General features: G+C 33.1%; 3 protein-coding genes across 3 annotated transcripts; 2 read left to right on the top strand and 1 right to left on the bottom strand.

Annotated features, from left to right (window-relative positions):
* On the top strand, positions 1-3,954 carry LOC129891785 (GDSL esterase/lipase At5g55050-like). The gene is made up of 5 exons (XM_055967269.1): positions 1-256; positions 1,180-1,304; positions 1,824-2,060; positions 2,832-3,084; positions 3,743-3,954. The coding sequence occupies exons 1-5, from the start codon at positions 1-3 to the stop codon at positions 3,952-3,954; spliced, it is 1,083 nt and encodes a 360-aa protein (XP_055823244.1).
* A 1,561-nt stretch (positions 3,955-5,515) lies between these two features.
* On the top strand, positions 5,516-14,871 carry LOC129892512 (uncharacterized). The gene is made up of 14 exons (XM_055968091.1): positions 5,516-5,746; positions 5,865-5,929; positions 6,862-7,053; positions 7,628-7,725; positions 7,961-8,154; positions 8,289-8,455; positions 10,267-10,605; positions 10,697-10,761; positions 11,228-11,276; positions 11,391-11,526; positions 12,434-12,518; positions 12,604-12,673; positions 13,382-13,522; positions 14,100-14,871. Exons 1-14 carry the CDS (start codon positions 5,638-5,640, stop codon positions 14,391-14,393), a joined length of 2,004 nt encoding a protein of 667 aa, XP_055824066.1. The 5' UTR covers positions 5,516-5,637; the 3' UTR covers positions 14,394-14,871.
* An 857-nt stretch (positions 14,872-15,728) lies between these two features.
* On the bottom strand, positions 15,729-16,882 carry LOC129892513 (uncharacterized). The gene is made up of 2 exons (XM_055968092.1): positions 16,610-16,882; positions 15,729-16,001 (listed from the first exon to the last, which is right to left on the bottom strand). The coding sequence occupies exons 1-2, from the start codon at positions 16,831-16,833 to the stop codon at positions 15,881-15,883; spliced, it is 345 nt and encodes a 114-aa protein (XP_055824067.1). The 5' UTR covers positions 16,834-16,882; the 3' UTR covers positions 15,729-15,880.
* Between the last annotated feature and the right edge of the window lie 1,480 nt (positions 16,883-18,362).

Here is an 18,362-nt window from a genome sequence, read left to right as displayed (position 1 = left end):
ATGGGTTCTAACAAAACTAAATTGCTAAATTCATGTGGTTTAATAATTGCAATTTTATGTCTTTTGCAATTGAATATGTCAAGAGCACAAAAGGTGACAGCCATGTATGTGTTTGGTGATTCTCTAGTTGATGTTGGGAATAATAATTATTTGGATACAGTATTCAGAGCAAATTTTCTTTTCAATGGAATTGATTTCCCTGGTGGCAAACCAACTGGAAGATTCAGTAATGGGAAAAATGCTGCTGACTTTATTGGTAAATCTTACTTCCTCGATCCGTCCATTTTTACTTGTTCAATATTGACTTGTCAAGCCTCTTAAAAGTTGTTTGATATGAGGAATAAGCTATAGTAATCACGGGATAAAATGCATGATTGTTTTATCCTGTGTTTAGTTAGGGGTACATATTAATTAGTTTTAGAATTATTTATCCAATATTTATAAGTTATCTCATTTATATGGTGGGATAACTAATCTCATGAGATTTTTTTTATAACAAAAATAAATGTATCCCATGGGATAACTTTGTCTATCCCATTCCGCATACCAAATAATCCCTTAAGAAGTAATAAATAGAACAATAATTTTACTACATCACTCTTTGAATGTAATTCAAATCAAATGTTTTGGGAGATGACTAGATAATAATTAATAAGAATAAATTAGAAACGAAATTATAAATTATCTCTTGATTTTAAAGTTGAACAAGCGAAAATATACATTTATTTTTTAATTCAATTAGACAAGTCAAAGTGGGCGGAGGGAGTACCTTCAGTCCAAGCATTAATCGTTTTGGTAAAATTAAATTTGTTTTAAAAAATTTGACATTTTAAGTAAAAAGCATATATTATTACCCTGTTTCCCTAATTTACTTTTGATTGCTTTAATTAACAAAGTGGCATTTAAATGATACACAAAAACTTTAAAAGCAGATAATATGAAGTGATATTCTAATAGTAACTAATTAGCCAGTTTTGGCTAGCTTCACCGGTAATGATATCCTAGGAAATTATGTGAAAATTGAGTGATTTTATGATTAGAAAAATAAAATTGATAATTTATTAACTGCAATTATACTGTAATTTCAATGGTCTTGTATGTAATTTGCTAATCATTAATTTAATTACTTCACCTCTTCTTTAAAATGTGACATTTGGGAACTTGTTTTTTATGTAACAGCCGAAAATGTTGGTTTATCTACACCTCCACCGTATCTTTCCAACAAGAATGACCTCTTTCTGAAAGGTGTAAGCTTTGCCTCGGGAGGAGCTGGAATTTTAAATAGCACCAATGATCATCCTTATGTAAGATCATATTTATTCCGTTTTATTTTACATAATGTTATTATTATTGAAAGAATTCGATTTTCTCCTTTACATTATGATTTTTTCAAAGGTCTTCTTAAAACCCCTACTTACATTTTTTCTTTTTGTAGTTCATAAATATGTGAATTTTATTTTAAAAAAGAATATCTAGGTCTGATTTTATACAGAAAATGGTATGCTTGATGACTTGTATTTCGAATTTAGGCATTTTTTTGAAACAAAGAAAGCTAAGTGTACCTATATATTTTGAAACATTAAGAGTAGGGGTTTGCAATTTCTCCTTTTATAGTATCTATGTTTTCTCGTATTTTCAAGTCAATTTTATTCTAGAACTGATTTTTCATATTATATTATATTACGTAACGTTCTTTATAATTATATTTCTCTATATATAACTATTTAAAAAATAGTCGGACAAATAACATCGTTATAGAGAGCTGTATTATATGTACTAGCGCCGTGTTTAACTTTTCTAATGAGTTTTTTTCTTTGCTATAGAATGGAACAATTTACCTCTCAAAACAAGTTGGGTATTTCTCTGAAGTGCAACAAAGGTTGATTAAAAATATAGGAGAAAGTGCAACAAAAAAACACTTGTCAAATTCTCTATTTACCTTTGTTATTGGAAGCAATGACCTTTTCAACTATTTCACTTCAAAATCCAGATTCCCTACCATCAAATCACCACAAGAGTACATTGATTTAATGTTATCTACCTTTTCGAACCACCTAATGGTAAGTACTTCTAGCTTCGATTAACATTAAATTATTCAAAATTTAAAATTTATAATTTTTTATAATGATTGCAAATTAATATATATAATAATTAAATTTATAATCAAATATTTATAGATATATGAAGTCTAGACCCATATCTTATGCCTAATATCTGCCACCATGAACAACAAGAAAGAAAATATAAAATATGTTTGATATAACGAAAATAATTTTTCAGAACAATGTTTTCCACCAAAGTTTGACATCCAAAGGAGGAAAATGACCTCTACTAACTTATGGGCGGAAGTCATTTTCCTTATAACTATAATGATTTCTAATTTCATAGTATTACTTACTTTAACACTTGGACATTATTATTATTCTTTATTATTCAAAATTTTCACCAATTTGCTAATATCATTACTAATCTTTTCTCGCAGAAAATTACTTCATTCATCAATCAAACACCATAAAATATTTTTCAAAAATTTGAATAGATAGTTTTCATAAAGAAAATTATTTGATAAAATATTTTACTTCAAAAATGACTTTCATCGTATCAAATACACTTTATCGTATTTTTTTCTTCTTTTTCTATTACTTATTTTAATTATTTGACATAATCATTTAAAATAATTATTGTATATGTTTAATCATTGAATATCAATTTGTGTACACCCTTGTGGCCCGAACTTTTCAGACCTCCAAACAAGTGAGAGCTTAATGTACCTTACTAATTTTGCTTTTATGTTTACTTTTATATTATTAATTAGTTTGATTTGATTTTAGCAAATACATGGTTTGGGTGGACGTAAATATGTGATTGTTGGGATTGGACCAATAGGGTGCACTCCAGCGCAAAGGCTTCTGAATTCTTCATATAATTGTAACGATGAGGCTAATCATTGGGCCATAATTTACAATAAATCTTTACAATCCATGTTGCTAAAATTGAAGTCAAAGCTCAAGCAAGATTTCAGCTACTCCTATTTCAACATCTATGATTTCTTGGTTGATCTCATCCAAAATCCTACAAAATATGGTATGATTATAAAAACTTTATTATTTTTTTTGGATTTTCGATCAATGGGCATGTCTTGACTAATTCAGATTAGATATGCATCGTATAAGATACATTTGAGGAAAAATACTCTTTACTAGAATTGTTCTTGATACTTAAGACTTGAATATGAGATTTCTAATTAAGATTTAAGGGTAAATTGATCTTATTCATCCTACTGCAACCTTTAGTGATTTAGTTTTTGCTATTATGCATTCTAACACAACCTTCTATGATTTCTTTGTTAATCTCATCCAAAATCCTACAAAACATGGTATGATCACAATAAGTTCATTTTTTTTCAATATTTTGGTTTCCGACCAATTGTTTGATACTTGCATTGGGTCTTGTCATGCCTAATTCGATCAAATACGTGCTGCATAAGACATATTTAATTAAGAAGTGCTCTTTACTATGGTTTTTTCTCGATGCTTAACACCTTTGGTTAAGACTTAATGGTGGAGTGATCTTATCCATTCTACCATAACCTTTTTGTTGTTATTCTAACCAAAATACAAAAAACAATAACATAGCTAGTATGATCTTACAAGTAGCGTTTGAGAAGATAAAATATACGCACACATTATAACTTCTGCCTTACCATATTGCAACTGTCCAATAAATATGGTTTATTTTTCAGGTTTTCTTGAGGTTAAATCTGCTTGTTGTGGGATAGGGAAATTATATGCTGAAGGTCCTTGTATCCCTCTTTCAAAATATTGTCCCAACAGGAGTGATCACATTTTCTGGGATGAAGTTCATCCTACAGAGGCAACAGCAAAAATTCTTGTTAATACTCTCTTCAACAATACAAAAAAATATGTAACCTCAATGAATTTGACCATCATGTAGTAGCTTATCCAGAAAAAAATATTTAAAATAATATAAATAAGAATTCTTCAGAATTCCGCTTATTTTGAAAGATGATATTTTTGTCAAAATTCTTTGAAGAGTAGTTGTTTGTATTTGGCTAATCTGAAAAATATTTTGTCAATATAAAAGCAACAATTTGTCCCTGGCCAAACTTTCAGAAAGTGTTTATCGAGAAATCATTTTTTGCGGCTTCTAAAATTATATTTTAAAATAACTTTTTTTTTTCTCTTTTAAAAAATTAACGAAACACTTTAATTTTAAATAAATATTTTTAACTTCCCAAAAACTCGACTAATAGCCTGTTTGGATTGACTTATTTTTAAGCAGCTTATAAGTTAAAAACTGCTTATAAGTTAAAAAAAATAAATAGGTGCAGATCAACTTTTTTTTTTGACTTATAAACTGTTTTCAACTTATAAATTGCTTAAAATAAATTCATCCAAATAAACCCAACTATTTATTGAGGTTTATTTTAAGCACAAAATGACTTTAAATTTGCCAGTCAAACATTAAAAAAAGCCGAAAACATCATATAAACAGTTTATAAGCCAATCCAAACGGCGTCTAAATAAGCTAGAAGTATGAGGAAAGGGAGTGATGCAATCTCAATTGGGACAATAAGCTTACTATACTATAGATTGTCGTACAAAGTCAAATCCTTGATCACTAAATTGTGGAAAATTAAAGACTTAGTAGTACAAAGTATTAATATGTTAATGAAAAGGGGTGATAATTTTGGACTTGGGAGGACTTACTAGGCACCTTCCCTCACAGGTTATTAATTACTAATATAACACACTAAATTAAAATTGCTTTAAATTTTGATTCTTGATTTAAAATTTGAACTAGACGCTCGTCTTAATATTTGTTCGTCATTTAAAATATTAAATATATACTGTCTTTTTAAAAAAAATTCAGACTACTAGTATGTTAATGGAGAAAGGTAATGATTTTGGATTTGGAGTTTTTGCTAGGTGACCTCCCTCGAAAGTAGTTAATACTAACACATTTAAAGTTTGAACTAAACACTTGTCAGAATGTTCATCCGTCTCAAAATATTTAAAACATACGTTCTTTTCTTATTCAAAGCGGTTAATATGCTAATGAAAAGAACCGACAATTTCGGAGTCGGAATCGTTGCTAGGTGGCCTAATGGAAAGGTTGTTAATAACTTAATATGACATACCTAACTTTCAAATTTTAACTTGAAGTTCAAACTAGATGTTCATCCTCATGTTCGTTTTTTATCCTAAACTATTTTTGTCACGTCAAATTATATTTCTTTAATTCCTCTAAAATAAAATTTATCCACTAATCAATAGTCCAAAAATTAATTTTTTTTATATGATGAAAATAATAAATCATCAAAAAAATTACTACTTTCTATAGTTGGAATGAAGGAGGTTCATTGAATTTCATGAATTAAAAGTTATATAACCTTATCGAATATAATTTATTAGATTAGTAGTAAAGTAGGAAACATGATAGCAACATAATTTAATTAAGTTTGTATTATTTTATTATTAGCACAAAATGATAAGCATTATTAAAATGCTGAAAAATTTGTCAAACACCGTCTACGGATTAGCGTGATAGACTCCCATTGATTTTATTTGTTCCCTCCATAAATCCATCAATTTTCCGACGAACTCGGCTTAGGAAATGGAGGCGTCATTCGTATCTAGAGCAAAGACGGCCTTCCATTCTGCGGCAGCTAAAGCGGAGAAAGTTTTCACTGATATCAAAAAATCTGATCTCATCAACGATACAGGTTCCTCCATCTCATTTCTCCTTCTTTTCTTCCAATTACTGTGAAAATTAATTTCTATTACTTGTATACATTTTTTTTTTTCATTTTTTGCTCTATTCGACATTCAAAATTGGAACAGATTCGGATAAGCAATCGCTGGCGACGTCAACAAGCGAGATTTCAGACGATAAGGACGAGTCTAAGGTAAATTTTATCTTCGTTTTTATTTTTCTTTTAGTAATTATTATCATTCTGTTTTTCGACATTTTCTGTTAGAATGCATATGATCGGGATTATTTTTTTTTGGTGATTAATGTTTTGATTGATGAAGAAGATGATAACGAGAGAATACAGAGAATGTTCAAATTTCGATTGGATTTATGATTAGAAGTTCAAAGTCAACTAGCTTATTTCAATATATATTACTAATGAACTATGCCTCTATCGGCAATTAGTTGGAGTTAGCTATATGAATCCATCGTGTTGCTCTATTCAGCTCCATATTCAGGGGATTTATCATAGTTGAACCATTTTTATCCTGCCTGTAGATCGGGGTTCTATGCTTGGTTAAGCTAATATAGACAGATTGAGGATTAATCATAGTTAAACTATTATTATTCTGCCCGTAGATCGGGTTACTATGCTTTGTTAAGTTAATATAGGCAGATTGAGGATTTATCATAGTTAAACTATTTTTACCCTGTCTGTAAATCGGGGTACTATACTTGGTTAAGCTAATCTAGACAGATTGAGGACTTATCATAGTTAAACTATTTTATTCTGCTCGTAGATTGGGTTACTATGCTTTGTTAAGCTACTATAGGCAGATTGAGGATTTATCATAGTTAAACTATTTTTACCCGGCTCGTACCTCGGGGTACTATGAGTTGTTAAGCTAATATAGGAAGATTTAACTGGCTAATTTCAATGCTTCAATTTTCTTTTGTTTTTTCTTTTCCACAAGGAGCATAGTAGGCGTAACTTGATGTCAACATAGTTGTTTTTAATTTCTTAATTTATCTCACACTGTTATGTTTTAGATATCTTTAACTTGATTTTAGCTGTTTGTTTTGTTGTATACATCTGAGAGTATATTGAGCTGTTGTTAAGTATTCTTAAGGATACCTTGTTGCCAGGACGAAAAGAATTCAAGGCGGAGGCCTCCACCAATAAAGGCAAAGCAGGACTGGCAGGAGAGGTTTAAGAACATAAGAATAGGCAAAAGAGGAACTGAGTGCACTGACAAAGCTGAAAGTCCAGGAATGGCATATGCAATTTTTGATGAAAATATTTGCTTCATGAGTGAGAGGGAAATACCTAATTCAAAGGTGAGTCGTCTCACTTGTTCTACAACACGAGGTTCTTAATATACAAAGCATTCTTTCCTTGGTATTCCTTTAGCTGCTCCCCCCCTCCCCCCCGGTTATTTCTCACATAATTCTACCTTTTGACATGCAATGATAGCTGTTTGTTAGCGTCCTGTCCCCATTTCATATTGTTTCAAAAAAGGTCTTATATATAGCTGACCTTTGCAGAAACCATTATTGATACTTGGTTGACGCTAAAGATTAGTTATCTTTCTGTAAATCAAGAGTTAATGTTGTTGTCAAACGTAGCCTATTATCGAGTATCATCTACTTAGTGAGCATTTTAAGGCTTTAAACTTACAATAAATAGTTCTTTTGTATGTTCGAATCAACTTTTTTTCATTCTTAGAGTCAAGAAAATTATGTAAATGGGCACATATTTTTCTCTTATAAGAAATGCTTAGTTGGAGAGCACTTCTTGTTCTGTAACTTTGAAGATCTATCAAATAGGGGATATCTAATATACGACTCCTTTAACTGAAATATGTCCTTAATTTTGTTTTTCTAATGATATGAGTTTCTTTATTTTCTCAAGGAATCTGAATCAGGTTCGACGATGGAAGATTCAAAACTTCGGGACAGAGATATCATTCCTCCAGCCTCTGTCATGAAGCAATTAGCTGTAGTTGTTGAGTAAGATATTTGTTTATCTTTAAATTTGGAAATTTTAACCACCTCAATTTTAGTTGGGGTTCTCTGTCAGTTTTCGCATCTCATTGGTGTTCACATGAAGTGTTTGATTTTTGCATTGTTACTGTGAACTAAAAAAGAATGTTTAATCACTTATATACATGGGTTTCTTTTTCTTTAAAATTGATGATGCGGTTCTAATTCCCTTTTCCCTTCCCCCCTATTGCCTCCTTCCTAGGGCTGGAAAGAGGTATATTACAATGAAAGACTTCCTAGCTTCATCCAGAGGTTCCTCACCCATCATGGAGAGGGCTAGCTTAAGCTTGTCAGCAGTAAAGTCACTAGTGCTACGTGAAAAAGATGACAAATTTGCCGGTGAATTTGGTGCGGATGACAAAGTCTTGTCTCTTATCAATTTACTGCTAGATGCAGGTAGATGCTAGTTTCTTCAATTATGTGATGGAATACGTTCCTGTATTAATTATAATAGTAATATCTACCTTTAGCCATATGGATTACCCTGTGTGATTTTCACTTCCACTGCAATATCTGCAAGATACTTGTAGAAGGACATATTCCTGGAAGCAAGGTAGATTCTGCAAATGCTTCATCTTTGCCTAAGGATCTTCATGGTGCTCCTCCTGAAAGTTTTATTGTTAATCTTGCTGATGTAACTGGACGTATGAAATCACTGCGTAAAATGGCATTATTATGGTGCAAAATTGTTGTTGAAGTAAGTATACTTTCCAAAACTAGTTCACATTCAGTTTTCTAAACACAGAGGGTTCCTGTTGTCCTAGTAGATCTCTCTATCACTTACTCTAACATGAATATGCATTGAACTATCTGTCCTGCTGTTAAAGGGGTGGTTTCTGAAGAATAATAAAGCAGCATCACTTTTCACCCCTGATAGAATGTTGCAACTATATCTTACTCCTAAACAAGTGGCTCTCTTGAGGGTAGTGAACTTGCCTAAAAGCAAATTTTATTCATCTGCAATGATCCTTGAGTCCTTGACCAGCCGAGGTTCTGTCGGAAATAGCCTCTCTACCTCCACGAGGTAGTGGTAAGGTTTGCATACACTCTACCCTTCCCATACCCCACTTAGTGGGATTTCACTGGGTATCTTATTGTTGTAATGATCCTTGACCAGGAAGGCTAGTAGGGATTAGATGTTCATGTTCTGATGGTTAAGTTGGCTATGGTAATGCAAAAATATATAGTATATTTATGCATAACAACTTGATAGTTACCATGGTTAGTACGTCGTTGATTTTTTCATTTTAAGCTTATTTTTATTTTCTTAGTGGTGATGATAGTGCTGGAAGTTGATTTTTATTAGTAATTGATGACCATTTTTTGACCTGGAGTCAACTACTTATGACTAGCAGTGCGCACGACTTCTTTAAAGAACGCAAACGATTGACTTCTCTGGTAAAGTCCAGGTTTATAATGTTAAAAGATAGTCCTTAGAATTATCCCATCTTTCCAAGTCTTGTTGGATAGAGTTACCCGGTAACTTGTGCCTCTTGGAGGTAGCAGGTGCCCGTGGAATTAGTCGAGGTGCAACAAGTTCGCCCAGACATCATGGTTATAAGGGGGCAGCCCGATGCACTAAGCTCCCGCCATGTGCAGGGTCCGGGGAAGGGCCCGACCACAAGGGTCTATTGTACGCAGCCTTACCTTGAATTTCTTCTAGAGGCTGTTTCCAAGGCTTGAACCCGTGACCTCCTGGTCACATGGCAGCAACTTTACCAATTACTCCAAGGCTTCCCTTCACCATGGTTATAAAAATAATGAAAGAAGGCAGTCTTTGGAATGATAGAATCCAAACCAACCAGGAAGGCTTTCAACCTTTTTTCAAATACTTTTCTCCATTTACATGCATTTGGATAAGACAAGACTTGCGAGCAGACACAAAATTAGGAGTCATACTCTTGAAGCATAATTGCTGTAGAACAATCAAAAAAGGACTGTTAAATGCTGCATTTATCCTTATTTCATGATCTTTGACTTGATTGCAAGAAAAATTGCAGATCCCCCACCAACACACACACAAAAAAAAACACCAAAGTTGATATAGCTTGATAGTTAAGGCTACCAATCAAGTTGAATTTCATTTTTCAATCATAGTGATATAATATGACATGTCTATATCCTTGTTTGAAAGTTTTGCAAATTGAACCACTTCATACTCTTCTCCTCTTCTGATTTCTCTCTTTCTTTTCCTTTTTTTGGTGTGAAGGGTAAACTCGCTTTCATTACTATTTTATGGAGCTTATGGACCCTTTTCCAGATTTTGTAGTGTCCACTAGTGCATTAATTCACTGGTCTCATTCATTTAAGCTGCAGTGACATATTATAGCTTCATGAGTAGATATTAACCCCGTATGCAATTTGTTGTAGTCACTTGTAGATAGTGGATCCTTTTAATGGTATATCATCTTCTAGTTAGATCATTTTCCTAATTTAGTTGATGTGCTGTGAACATAGTTCTGTAAATGCTCTAACTGAGTACTTCACTTCAATCTTCTTTGCATGCAGTTGAGGAGGCTGTGGTCTGAAGGACAATATATCCCTGGCATTCCTCCAGATCAAATTCCGGACCTAAATTCATGTCTTTTGTATCAGCAACTCCAGGTTATTAACCGTTGCATTTCCAGAAAAAAACGACGCATTGCAGCCACTGAATCGTTGGATTTGGTTGTTAGACTAGCAAGTTCAAATACTGATGTTCTTGTTGATGAGAGCACTCTTCCTGCAACTCCCATCTTGTACGCTAAAGTTAGCACAGGAGAATTAATTCTTCGGCTAGGAGTGGACAGCCGATCTGATCTAACAATGCTGGAAACGGGTGAACCTATATATACTCCAGTAATGCAGGTTTGTGGACAGGAGCAGATGTTATGATACGAATTGGATACCTTCCACCGTTAACTATTGATTGTTTATGACCATGAATATATATATGTAGGAAGAACCTTTGCTAACAGAAGATCTAATCAAAGAAACAGAGGAGCTGGTGCTCCGAACAGGGAGGTAATGCATTTAGGCTGTTTGTTTTCAAGATCATGCCATAAATGGAGGCCAATCAATCATTAGTATTAGCAGTTCAACACTTATTCTGCAAAAAACATTTACTTTACCTATACCTTTGTTACACTAAAATTTGCTCAGGAATGATAGTTGTGGGTCTTCTTTTTCTTGGATAAGTGGTCACTAATCATCATTTTATCAAAAAAGTGCTGGCATTAATTATCAACGTTGTTCAAACTATTTTTTTTAATTCTTATTTTCTAGTTATTACAAATACATCAAGGAGCTTCCAGTTTTTTTTTGGTATTAAAGAATACAATCATCTGATTTCTTTTGTTCCTTGTCCTTTTATTTGTTTCATACTTTACTGCTCAATGCTGCCCCTAATGCCTCAAATATTCCAACTTATAGACACAAGTAGGATAATCTTGGCCTTTTCATCTGAAATGCTTGTCTTTCCTATCATCAGTCTTGGAGCTGGGTGCTCTCAACTCCTTTCTGACATGCAGGCTTTCAAGGTGAAGTTTCAGTAACAGAATCTGTAATTTAGAGTTTTCTGAAGTACCTTCTCAAGTTGGCAATTTGGCAGTATCTGACTGAAACTAACATGCAAATTTCCTGAACTCTACTAGGCAGCAAACCCTGGGTGTATATTAGAAGATTTCGTTAGATGGCATTCTCCTCCTGATTGGATGGAATGTGAAACGCTTGATGCTAATGACTCATTGTCTGGAAGAGGCCAACTCAGTACTCGAATGCAGAAAGAAGGTTCTATTCTAATTAACTCAAATTTCATGTCACAATTCTCACCTCTTGTTTTCTCAAAATAACATTTCAATTGTTGTACTTCAGTTGCTTTTTCTTTGTTATGCATGAGTCTTTCTGGTTTTAGGGTCTTCTTTAGCCAATAGGGTGTAAATCGACCTTCAATTTGAGCTGCTGAATCAGAAAAAGTGGTCACATGTTTCTATATTTTAGCAGCCATTGTTAATCACTCTTCAGGCTTCATCTGCTCAAATTGGACTGTACCACAAGTTGGTTTGATTTGTCTATTGGTCACTTATAAAGTGTGCAGACCTAGAACAACTGTTATTGGTTTCATCAATGAAAGCAGTTAATGTTAAATTGCAGCAACCATGAACAAACAAAACATTTTTATGTTTATGAGGTAATTTATCTTGTGAATTTATGTATGTGTTAACATGTTAGATGTCCATTGTATTCTATTCTTATAATCACACAGACTAGGCGACCATACAATAGGCTACATATTAAAAAATGAAGCTGCTAAAATACTTGTGTACATAAGGAACAACTACAGGTCATTTAGCACATATGAGACAGAACCTTCCAAAATGGTAGCCTTTTCCACTTTTTCATTCAAGTAGTCTAGTAACTCCAGTGGGTCTTAGTAGAAGAAAGATTCTTTTGAGTACGTGCTAAGGCGGTTGTAGAAGAATATTTTTAAACTAGTTGGTGGAATTGGTTTTGGGGTGGGTAGAACAAAATACTAACTTGCACTAAGTTTGCCCTGTCCTCTTAAGACTTCTCACGCTTGCATTATGATTGTTGATAATGTGATAAGTTCAAACCATCTTTAACGCATTTCAAGCAGAAGAGGTGGAAGAAGTGTTCAAAACTTTATCTGACAAATTCTGCGGATTGATGTTTTTAGGCAACTTGTGGCGCGAACTATGGGAAACCTCAAAGCCAGTGCCGGCTGTTAGACAAACTCCTCTCTTTGATGAGGATTTGGCAGTGTAAGTTTCTAAGCTCCAGGCCGGCTCTGAAGATCTAAACAAAGTGTTTTGTTTTTCTGAAAGGAACTCTATGTGCCTTCTGTAGGGAAAGTATTCTGGATAATTTAGAGGATATATCGCCCCCTGAGCTTTTCAAGCAGCTGTTTATATCTCTTGTAAGTCCTCTTATGCATGTTTAAAATGTGTCTGGTCTTAATTTTCGTCTGTCTCTTCTGCTACTCTCATTCCTCAGACTCCCATAAGTAAAGAATGCAGCCTGTCATGGTAAAAGAAATAAAAAAATGAATATACACTGATATATAAGCTTGTGGACTAGCAGAAACTCTCTTGTAGTAGTATTGCAGTTCCATGTTGAACAAGGATTTTTTCCCCTTTTTTTTTGGAACTGGTAACTTAAGGATTTTTTTCTGTAGTTTCAAGGTTTGGTATTTTTCATTATGAACATAGATTTTGAATTTTTATCAGCCTGTCTTATGTGGAAATTTCATCTTATAAACTCAAATATACAGTTGAGAATATGCTATTTTTATGCATCTTTTTTTGTCAAGAGGAAAAAGTTGATGAAATTTGTGCAAGACATGATTTTCTTTTCTATATGCCATCTACTTTTGGTAGCCAGACCAATTATATAGTAATAAATCACAGTTTATTTGGTGGTGTTTAGGAATTCATCATATCCCTCCTTCTCACGGTTCCATTACATAGTAAATAAAGCATCATTCTGGCTTGGTTGTGACATTTTTCAGCTTCTAATTTTATTTTTTTATTTTTTTGATCAAATCACCCATGAAGCTTGGGTGACCTTCATTTAGCTTCCAAATCATAAAGACTATAACATATGATATTTGGTATTTAAATTTCAGTTGGGATCAGGGTTTGTAACTGCTGAGGCCACCCTCTCCAACAATTCAAATTTGTCGAAGCTGTTCAGTGATTGTAAAGAATATGTCATTGTCACCTGTCAAAGAAGCAACTGGGTTGACAAAGTTGATGAATTGTGCCAGGTTTGTCTTATCTAACTTTGTGAAGGTTAATAAGCTTGCTGACTCGTGCTGGATACAAGCACAAGTCTTGCTCCTGCGACGTGTTTGTGCATTTGACTTTTGGTTCTCTAGTAAGAGAACAACGCATGATGTGTAGGTTAGGCACATCAACAAAAAAACTGATGTTGAAGTGGTGAACATTACCCAAGCTGGCTCATTATCCACTGAATTTTGAATGGTGCCCTAGCGGGCCATTGGAGAATTTCTCAATTATAAAATTAAAGAAAAGAATTCATACGAAATCCACTGAAACCTATTGATTCCTATATAGCCCTGTTTCCAGTCAGCACCCCCTACTCCTATTCCATCGGAGTTCGTGACGGGTTGGGGTGGGGATTGAGAAGGAGAAATGGAAGTAGCGTTCTGGTGCTTGTCATACGTTTTCTTCAGCAATTTTATTAGCTTTATAGTGCAGGTTGATGCTAGATAGAATCACTGGTTTGGACCCAAAATTTGCCAATTAGCATTTGTGAATGTCAGATTATTACTTTAATAAGTTGTTGTGCCGTGATGAATTAAATCAAACTGCTTTTACTAGGTCTACGAGACTGTAGAGACAATGGTACTCAGTCCAGATGAAGTCATAAGGATCACATTTCAACCTGAAGAACCTTCAGCTGCGCCTGCGAATGAACTAAAAAGTCGATTCAAAAGGCTTAGCCTCATATTCAGAAACAAGGACAAACTATCACCGCGAGACCAGAAGAACGAGGAGGAGAGTCCATTACGCCAACCATTCTCATCCATATTTTCAAAGAAACCTCCTAAGCCCGACAGTTCATCTCCAGATAAACCTGTTACTTCCGTCGAAAATGACTGGACAATTGTATAACAACTGTTTTATTTGTTGTTGTTCATTATGCAACTGTAAATGGATGTTACTAGTTTAGGCACAGAGACCCGATGAATATTCCAGCATTGTGAGTTTCCGCTGATGCTTGTGACGAAACGGTTAATAGAAGAATCTTAGTGTATTTAATATGATGGAAGTTATTTTTCATGAAAAACATTTTTCCGAAACATGTTTTTCATGAAAAAATATTCCTCAAGGATGCTTGCATAAAGTTTAATACCGGTAATTACAAATATATATGGTATTTCCAACGTGATATTCTTTTTGGATGCAAGGAAATCTAATTTGTATAGGATTATAAATTAGGTATTTTTGTTAATTGTGGGTGCCTCCTTCCTCCTTTTTCTTGTTTGCAACATTATGGGTCAGGAAAACGTAGAGATGCTGGAGGAATCAAGCGAATACGATCACAGAGAGCTGAACAAGAAGCAGGAGCTTTTCTATTTTGATCCAATAAGTCCTGGAAGCTGTTTCTTTCTTCCACATGGTGCTCGAATTTGCAACAAATTGTTCGAGTTCATGAAGGATGAGTTCTGGAAAAGAGGCTATGACGAGATTTGAAGTCCAGATATATACAAGATGCAGTTGTGGGAAACTTCTGGCCATGCTGCAAAGTACAAGGAGAACATGTTTGTGTTCGAGATTGATGATAAAGCAGCAGTTAACTGCCCTGGACATTGTAGAGTATTCAGTCAGAGTTCGTTCCTACAGGGAGCTACCCAAGGGAGACGGCGCTTTTTATGGTCCGAAAATCAATATCAGTGTTTCTGATGCAATGAAAAGAAAACTACAATGTGCAACATTGCAACTTGATTTCAAATTTCCTGAACGATTCAACCTTTAATACGTAGCAGAAAATGATCAAATACCAGTTATGATGCATAGAGCTATACTTGGATCAGTTGAACGAATGTTTGGAAACGATTACACGATGCTCGTTATTATGTCGATGTTGATATAAGTGACAAGACAGTTGGGAAAAAGGTACGAGAAGCTCAACTTGTACAGTATAACTATATTCTAGTTGTTGGAGAAGAGGAAGCTAATAATGGTCAGGTTAGCGTTCGAATGAGAGACAAACGTGATCATCAACTCATGACAGTTGATGAACTCCTTGGTCACTTCAAAGATATCGTTGCATCGTTTCAGTAGTAGTATTTTTTTTTGTTTTATTTGTTACCCTTCGTGTTGTTACTTTAGATACAATACTTGTTTTGATTGTTACTTTAATTTTATTACATATTGTCGATCGTATTGTTAAGTTCATTGTATTATGATGGATTCACTATAGTTGGAACGAGTTGAGATTGTCAATGATTAAAAAGAGGTGTTAATGTCAATGATTAAAAAGAGGTGTTATTTTCAACAAGAGACCTAACATTTCTAATATATAAAACAGAAGAATCAGTCAATAAAATAAAGATTGTTAATTTGGTTCTAACAATCTTGTGCTTTGTAGCTAATGTTCATAGAACATCTTTTTCATCAGTCTTGTTATTGTTGTTGGTACTGTCATCTTGAAGATCCTTTAAGATGAACTTTGGCACCACAAAATTTGTAATCCAGTACATAAATAGCATTAATGCACTGTCAAAACAATTTACCAGAAAAGAAAACATAAGCAAACACATTATTAGCTTGTTTGGATTAACTTATTTTTAAGCAGCTTATAAGTTGAAAACTGTTTATAAGTTTTTTTAAAAAAAGTGAGTGCAGACCAATTTTTTTTTGACTTATAAGCTGTTTTCAATTTATAAACTGCTCAAAATAAGTTTATCCAAATAAACTCAACTATTTATTGGGGCTTATTTTAAGCACAAAATGACTTTAAGTTGACCAGTCAAACACTCAAAAAAGCTGAAAACAGCTTATAAGTCAATCCAAACGACCTCTATATTTGTTAGTACTAGGCATTTTTTTAAAAACAGACGAAAAAAGAAAGTATGGCAAAAATCGAATTTAATTCTTTGTTTTTACAAAAACTTTGCAAAAAAAATAGGAGCAAGCTTGTGACACGTTCACTAAAAAAAATCCCTTTGTAGCCAATCATTTATGCAAACAAACTAAAATGAGAGAGTGGAAATTTATGTGCAAATATATTATTTTCTCAAATTGTTCAAGATAGTATGATAATATAGTAATATATTACCGAATCTAACGAGTTAAAATAAAATAAAATAAAGAAAAGTACCAACCCTGTCTGCAACAAAACTGACAAATCTCCAGAAGCAGCAGGTGAATTAACAGCCTTAAGTGGAGCAATTAACAGATTCCTTTTTCCTTTTACAAAACCAGTAGCAAATTTAGCATTATAATGCTGATCCAGTAGGCAAATTGGCTTTGATTTATGGTATTGACATTTGAATTTGTTGGTTGAAAATTTTAGTAAGATTGGAGAGTGTAGGCTAATGCACTTCATATTGGTGGAAATTCAAGTTTTTTCTTATTATATTATAGTGAGTGTACTTTTAAACAAGTTATAATTTTTTATGATATAGATAAGGTTTTTAAGGAAGGGGAGAGCAAAATTCTGGTAATGGATAGTACTGTGGGCTTTATTTTGGGTCAAGGCCTGTTTAGTATGGATCCATGGTCTTCATTGAGTCTGTCATGGTCGATAATTGTTTCAATTTGATAAAGATTGTCGTAACACTTATAGAAGGATAGAGGACTTATCGTGATACCCAATGGCCCATTTAGCTTTCAACTTCTTCCAAATTGGCTGATCCCTTATTTATGATAAAATAACACAATTAAGCAATTATTTACTAGTGAATTAATTAACATAGCTATAGTTTCACTCAATTCCAATTCGCCACTACAGTTTAATGAGAATGGCTACCAGAATTTGTATATTGGCAGCGAATTATACAAATAAATTTGTCAGTTGGCAGTGAACTATTTACTTGTTTGTATATTGACAGCGAATTATATAGACAAATTTGTATATTAACAGCGAATTATACAAACGGATTTGTATATTGACAGCGAACTATTTACCCTTATTTGCGTATTGACAGTGAATTATACAAATGGAGCAGCAAATTATACAAATGAATATGTCAGTAGCAAACGAAATAAACTATAAATATGGAGTATAATTAAGCAAACTATAGCTAATGAGCATAATTAAGATACTTATCAGTTGTTATTTGTGAAAATTCCTCTATTTTATTTAGGGTACATTCATACATGTTAAGCATATGGAAAGCTTGAATTGTCACTGTGTTTTGTTGTTAGGTTTATAGAAAAATATTGATGATGGGAGCATTCAATGGTGCTGCCCGTTTATTATCAAATCATAGAGCTTCTGGGGTGAACCCGAAACTCCAATAGGATCCATCACAATGGCTCAGAGACACCGAAATGAATTTAATATTTAATATTAAAAGCATGAAAGTACTTAATAATGTTGTTTGAACTTTTTATTCTTTATTAAAGAACTTTGCTTTAGATAAAATCATTTTTTATTATTTTTATTATATTAAATAGACTCCTAAAATATATGGAAAGCAAAATTAAGTAGTTTTCTTTTACTAGACTCCTAAAATATATGGGAGGAATATGACTTCAAAATAAATTAAGTTTTATGTATTAAATTCTTCCATATTTAAACTATATAAATTGTTAACGGGTTTTTAATAATTTTATAAAAAAAAATTATCGAATTATCGGTTCAGTATCGGTTTTTAGTATTGGGTAGACCGATAACCCATTAAGACGTAGTAATTTATTATTTTACCCTTCATAAATATTAAATATTAGTAATAATTTAATATACTAGACATTATATAAGTACGCTACAGTCTTTCATAGTACTTCTACATCACACAAGGACGTTTTAGTCTTTCCTCAAAAACTAAAGATTAAAGTTAGAACTAAGAATTGTTCAAAATTGTCTTGTTGGACTGTTTGGTTTTAATTTTAGTTTTACTTCGTAATTGTAGC

The sequence above is a fragment of the Solanum dulcamara genome, chromosome 6 (genome assembly GCF_947179165.1).
Source record: "Solanum dulcamara chromosome 6, daSolDulc1.2, whole genome shotgun sequence".
In the NCBI taxonomy this organism is placed as follows: Eukaryota; Viridiplantae; Streptophyta; class Magnoliopsida; order Solanales; family Solanaceae; genus Solanum; species Solanum dulcamara.
Note: the sequence above shows the minus strand (reverse complement) of the source record. Positions and strands in the feature narration are given on the sequence as shown.

What these genes read in the sequence shown, in the direction of transcription:
- LOC129891785 (XM_055967269.1), top strand. Translation starts at nt 1, where the DNA reads ATGGGTTCTAACAAAACTAAATTGCTAAATTCATGTGGTTTAATAATT. An exon ending in AAATGCTGCTGACTTTATTG is followed by an intron (nt 257 to 1,179) that starts GTAAATCTTACT and finishes TTTATGTAACAG; the next exon opens with CCGAAAATGTTGGTTTATCT. An exon ending in CCTTTTCGAACCACCTAATG is followed by an intron (nt 2,061 to 2,831) that starts GTAAGTACTTCT and finishes ATTTGATTTTAG; the next exon opens with CAAATACATGGTTTGGGTGG.
- LOC129892512 (XM_055968091.1), top strand. Translation starts at nt 5,638, where the DNA reads ATGGAGGCGTCATTCGTATCTAGAGCAAAGACGGCCTTCCATTCTGCG. An exon ending in GGTGCAAAATTGTTGTTGAA is followed by an intron (nt 8,456 to 10,266) that starts GTAAGTATACTT and finishes CTTTGCATGCAG; the next exon opens with TTGAGGAGGCTGTGGTCTGA. An exon ending in AGCAGCTGTTTATATCTCTT is followed by an intron (nt 12,674 to 13,381) that starts GTAAGTCCTCTT and finishes TTTAAATTTCAG; the next exon opens with TTGGGATCAGGGTTTGTAAC.
- LOC129892513 (XM_055968092.1), bottom strand. Translation starts at nt 16,833, where the DNA reads ATGAAGTGCATTAGCCTACACTCTCCAATCTTACTAAAATTTTCAACC. An exon ending in TCAGTTTTGTTGCAGACAGG is followed by an intron (nt 16,002 to 16,609) that starts GTTGGTACTTTT and finishes TTGTTTTGACAG; the next exon opens with TGCATTAATGCTATTTATGT.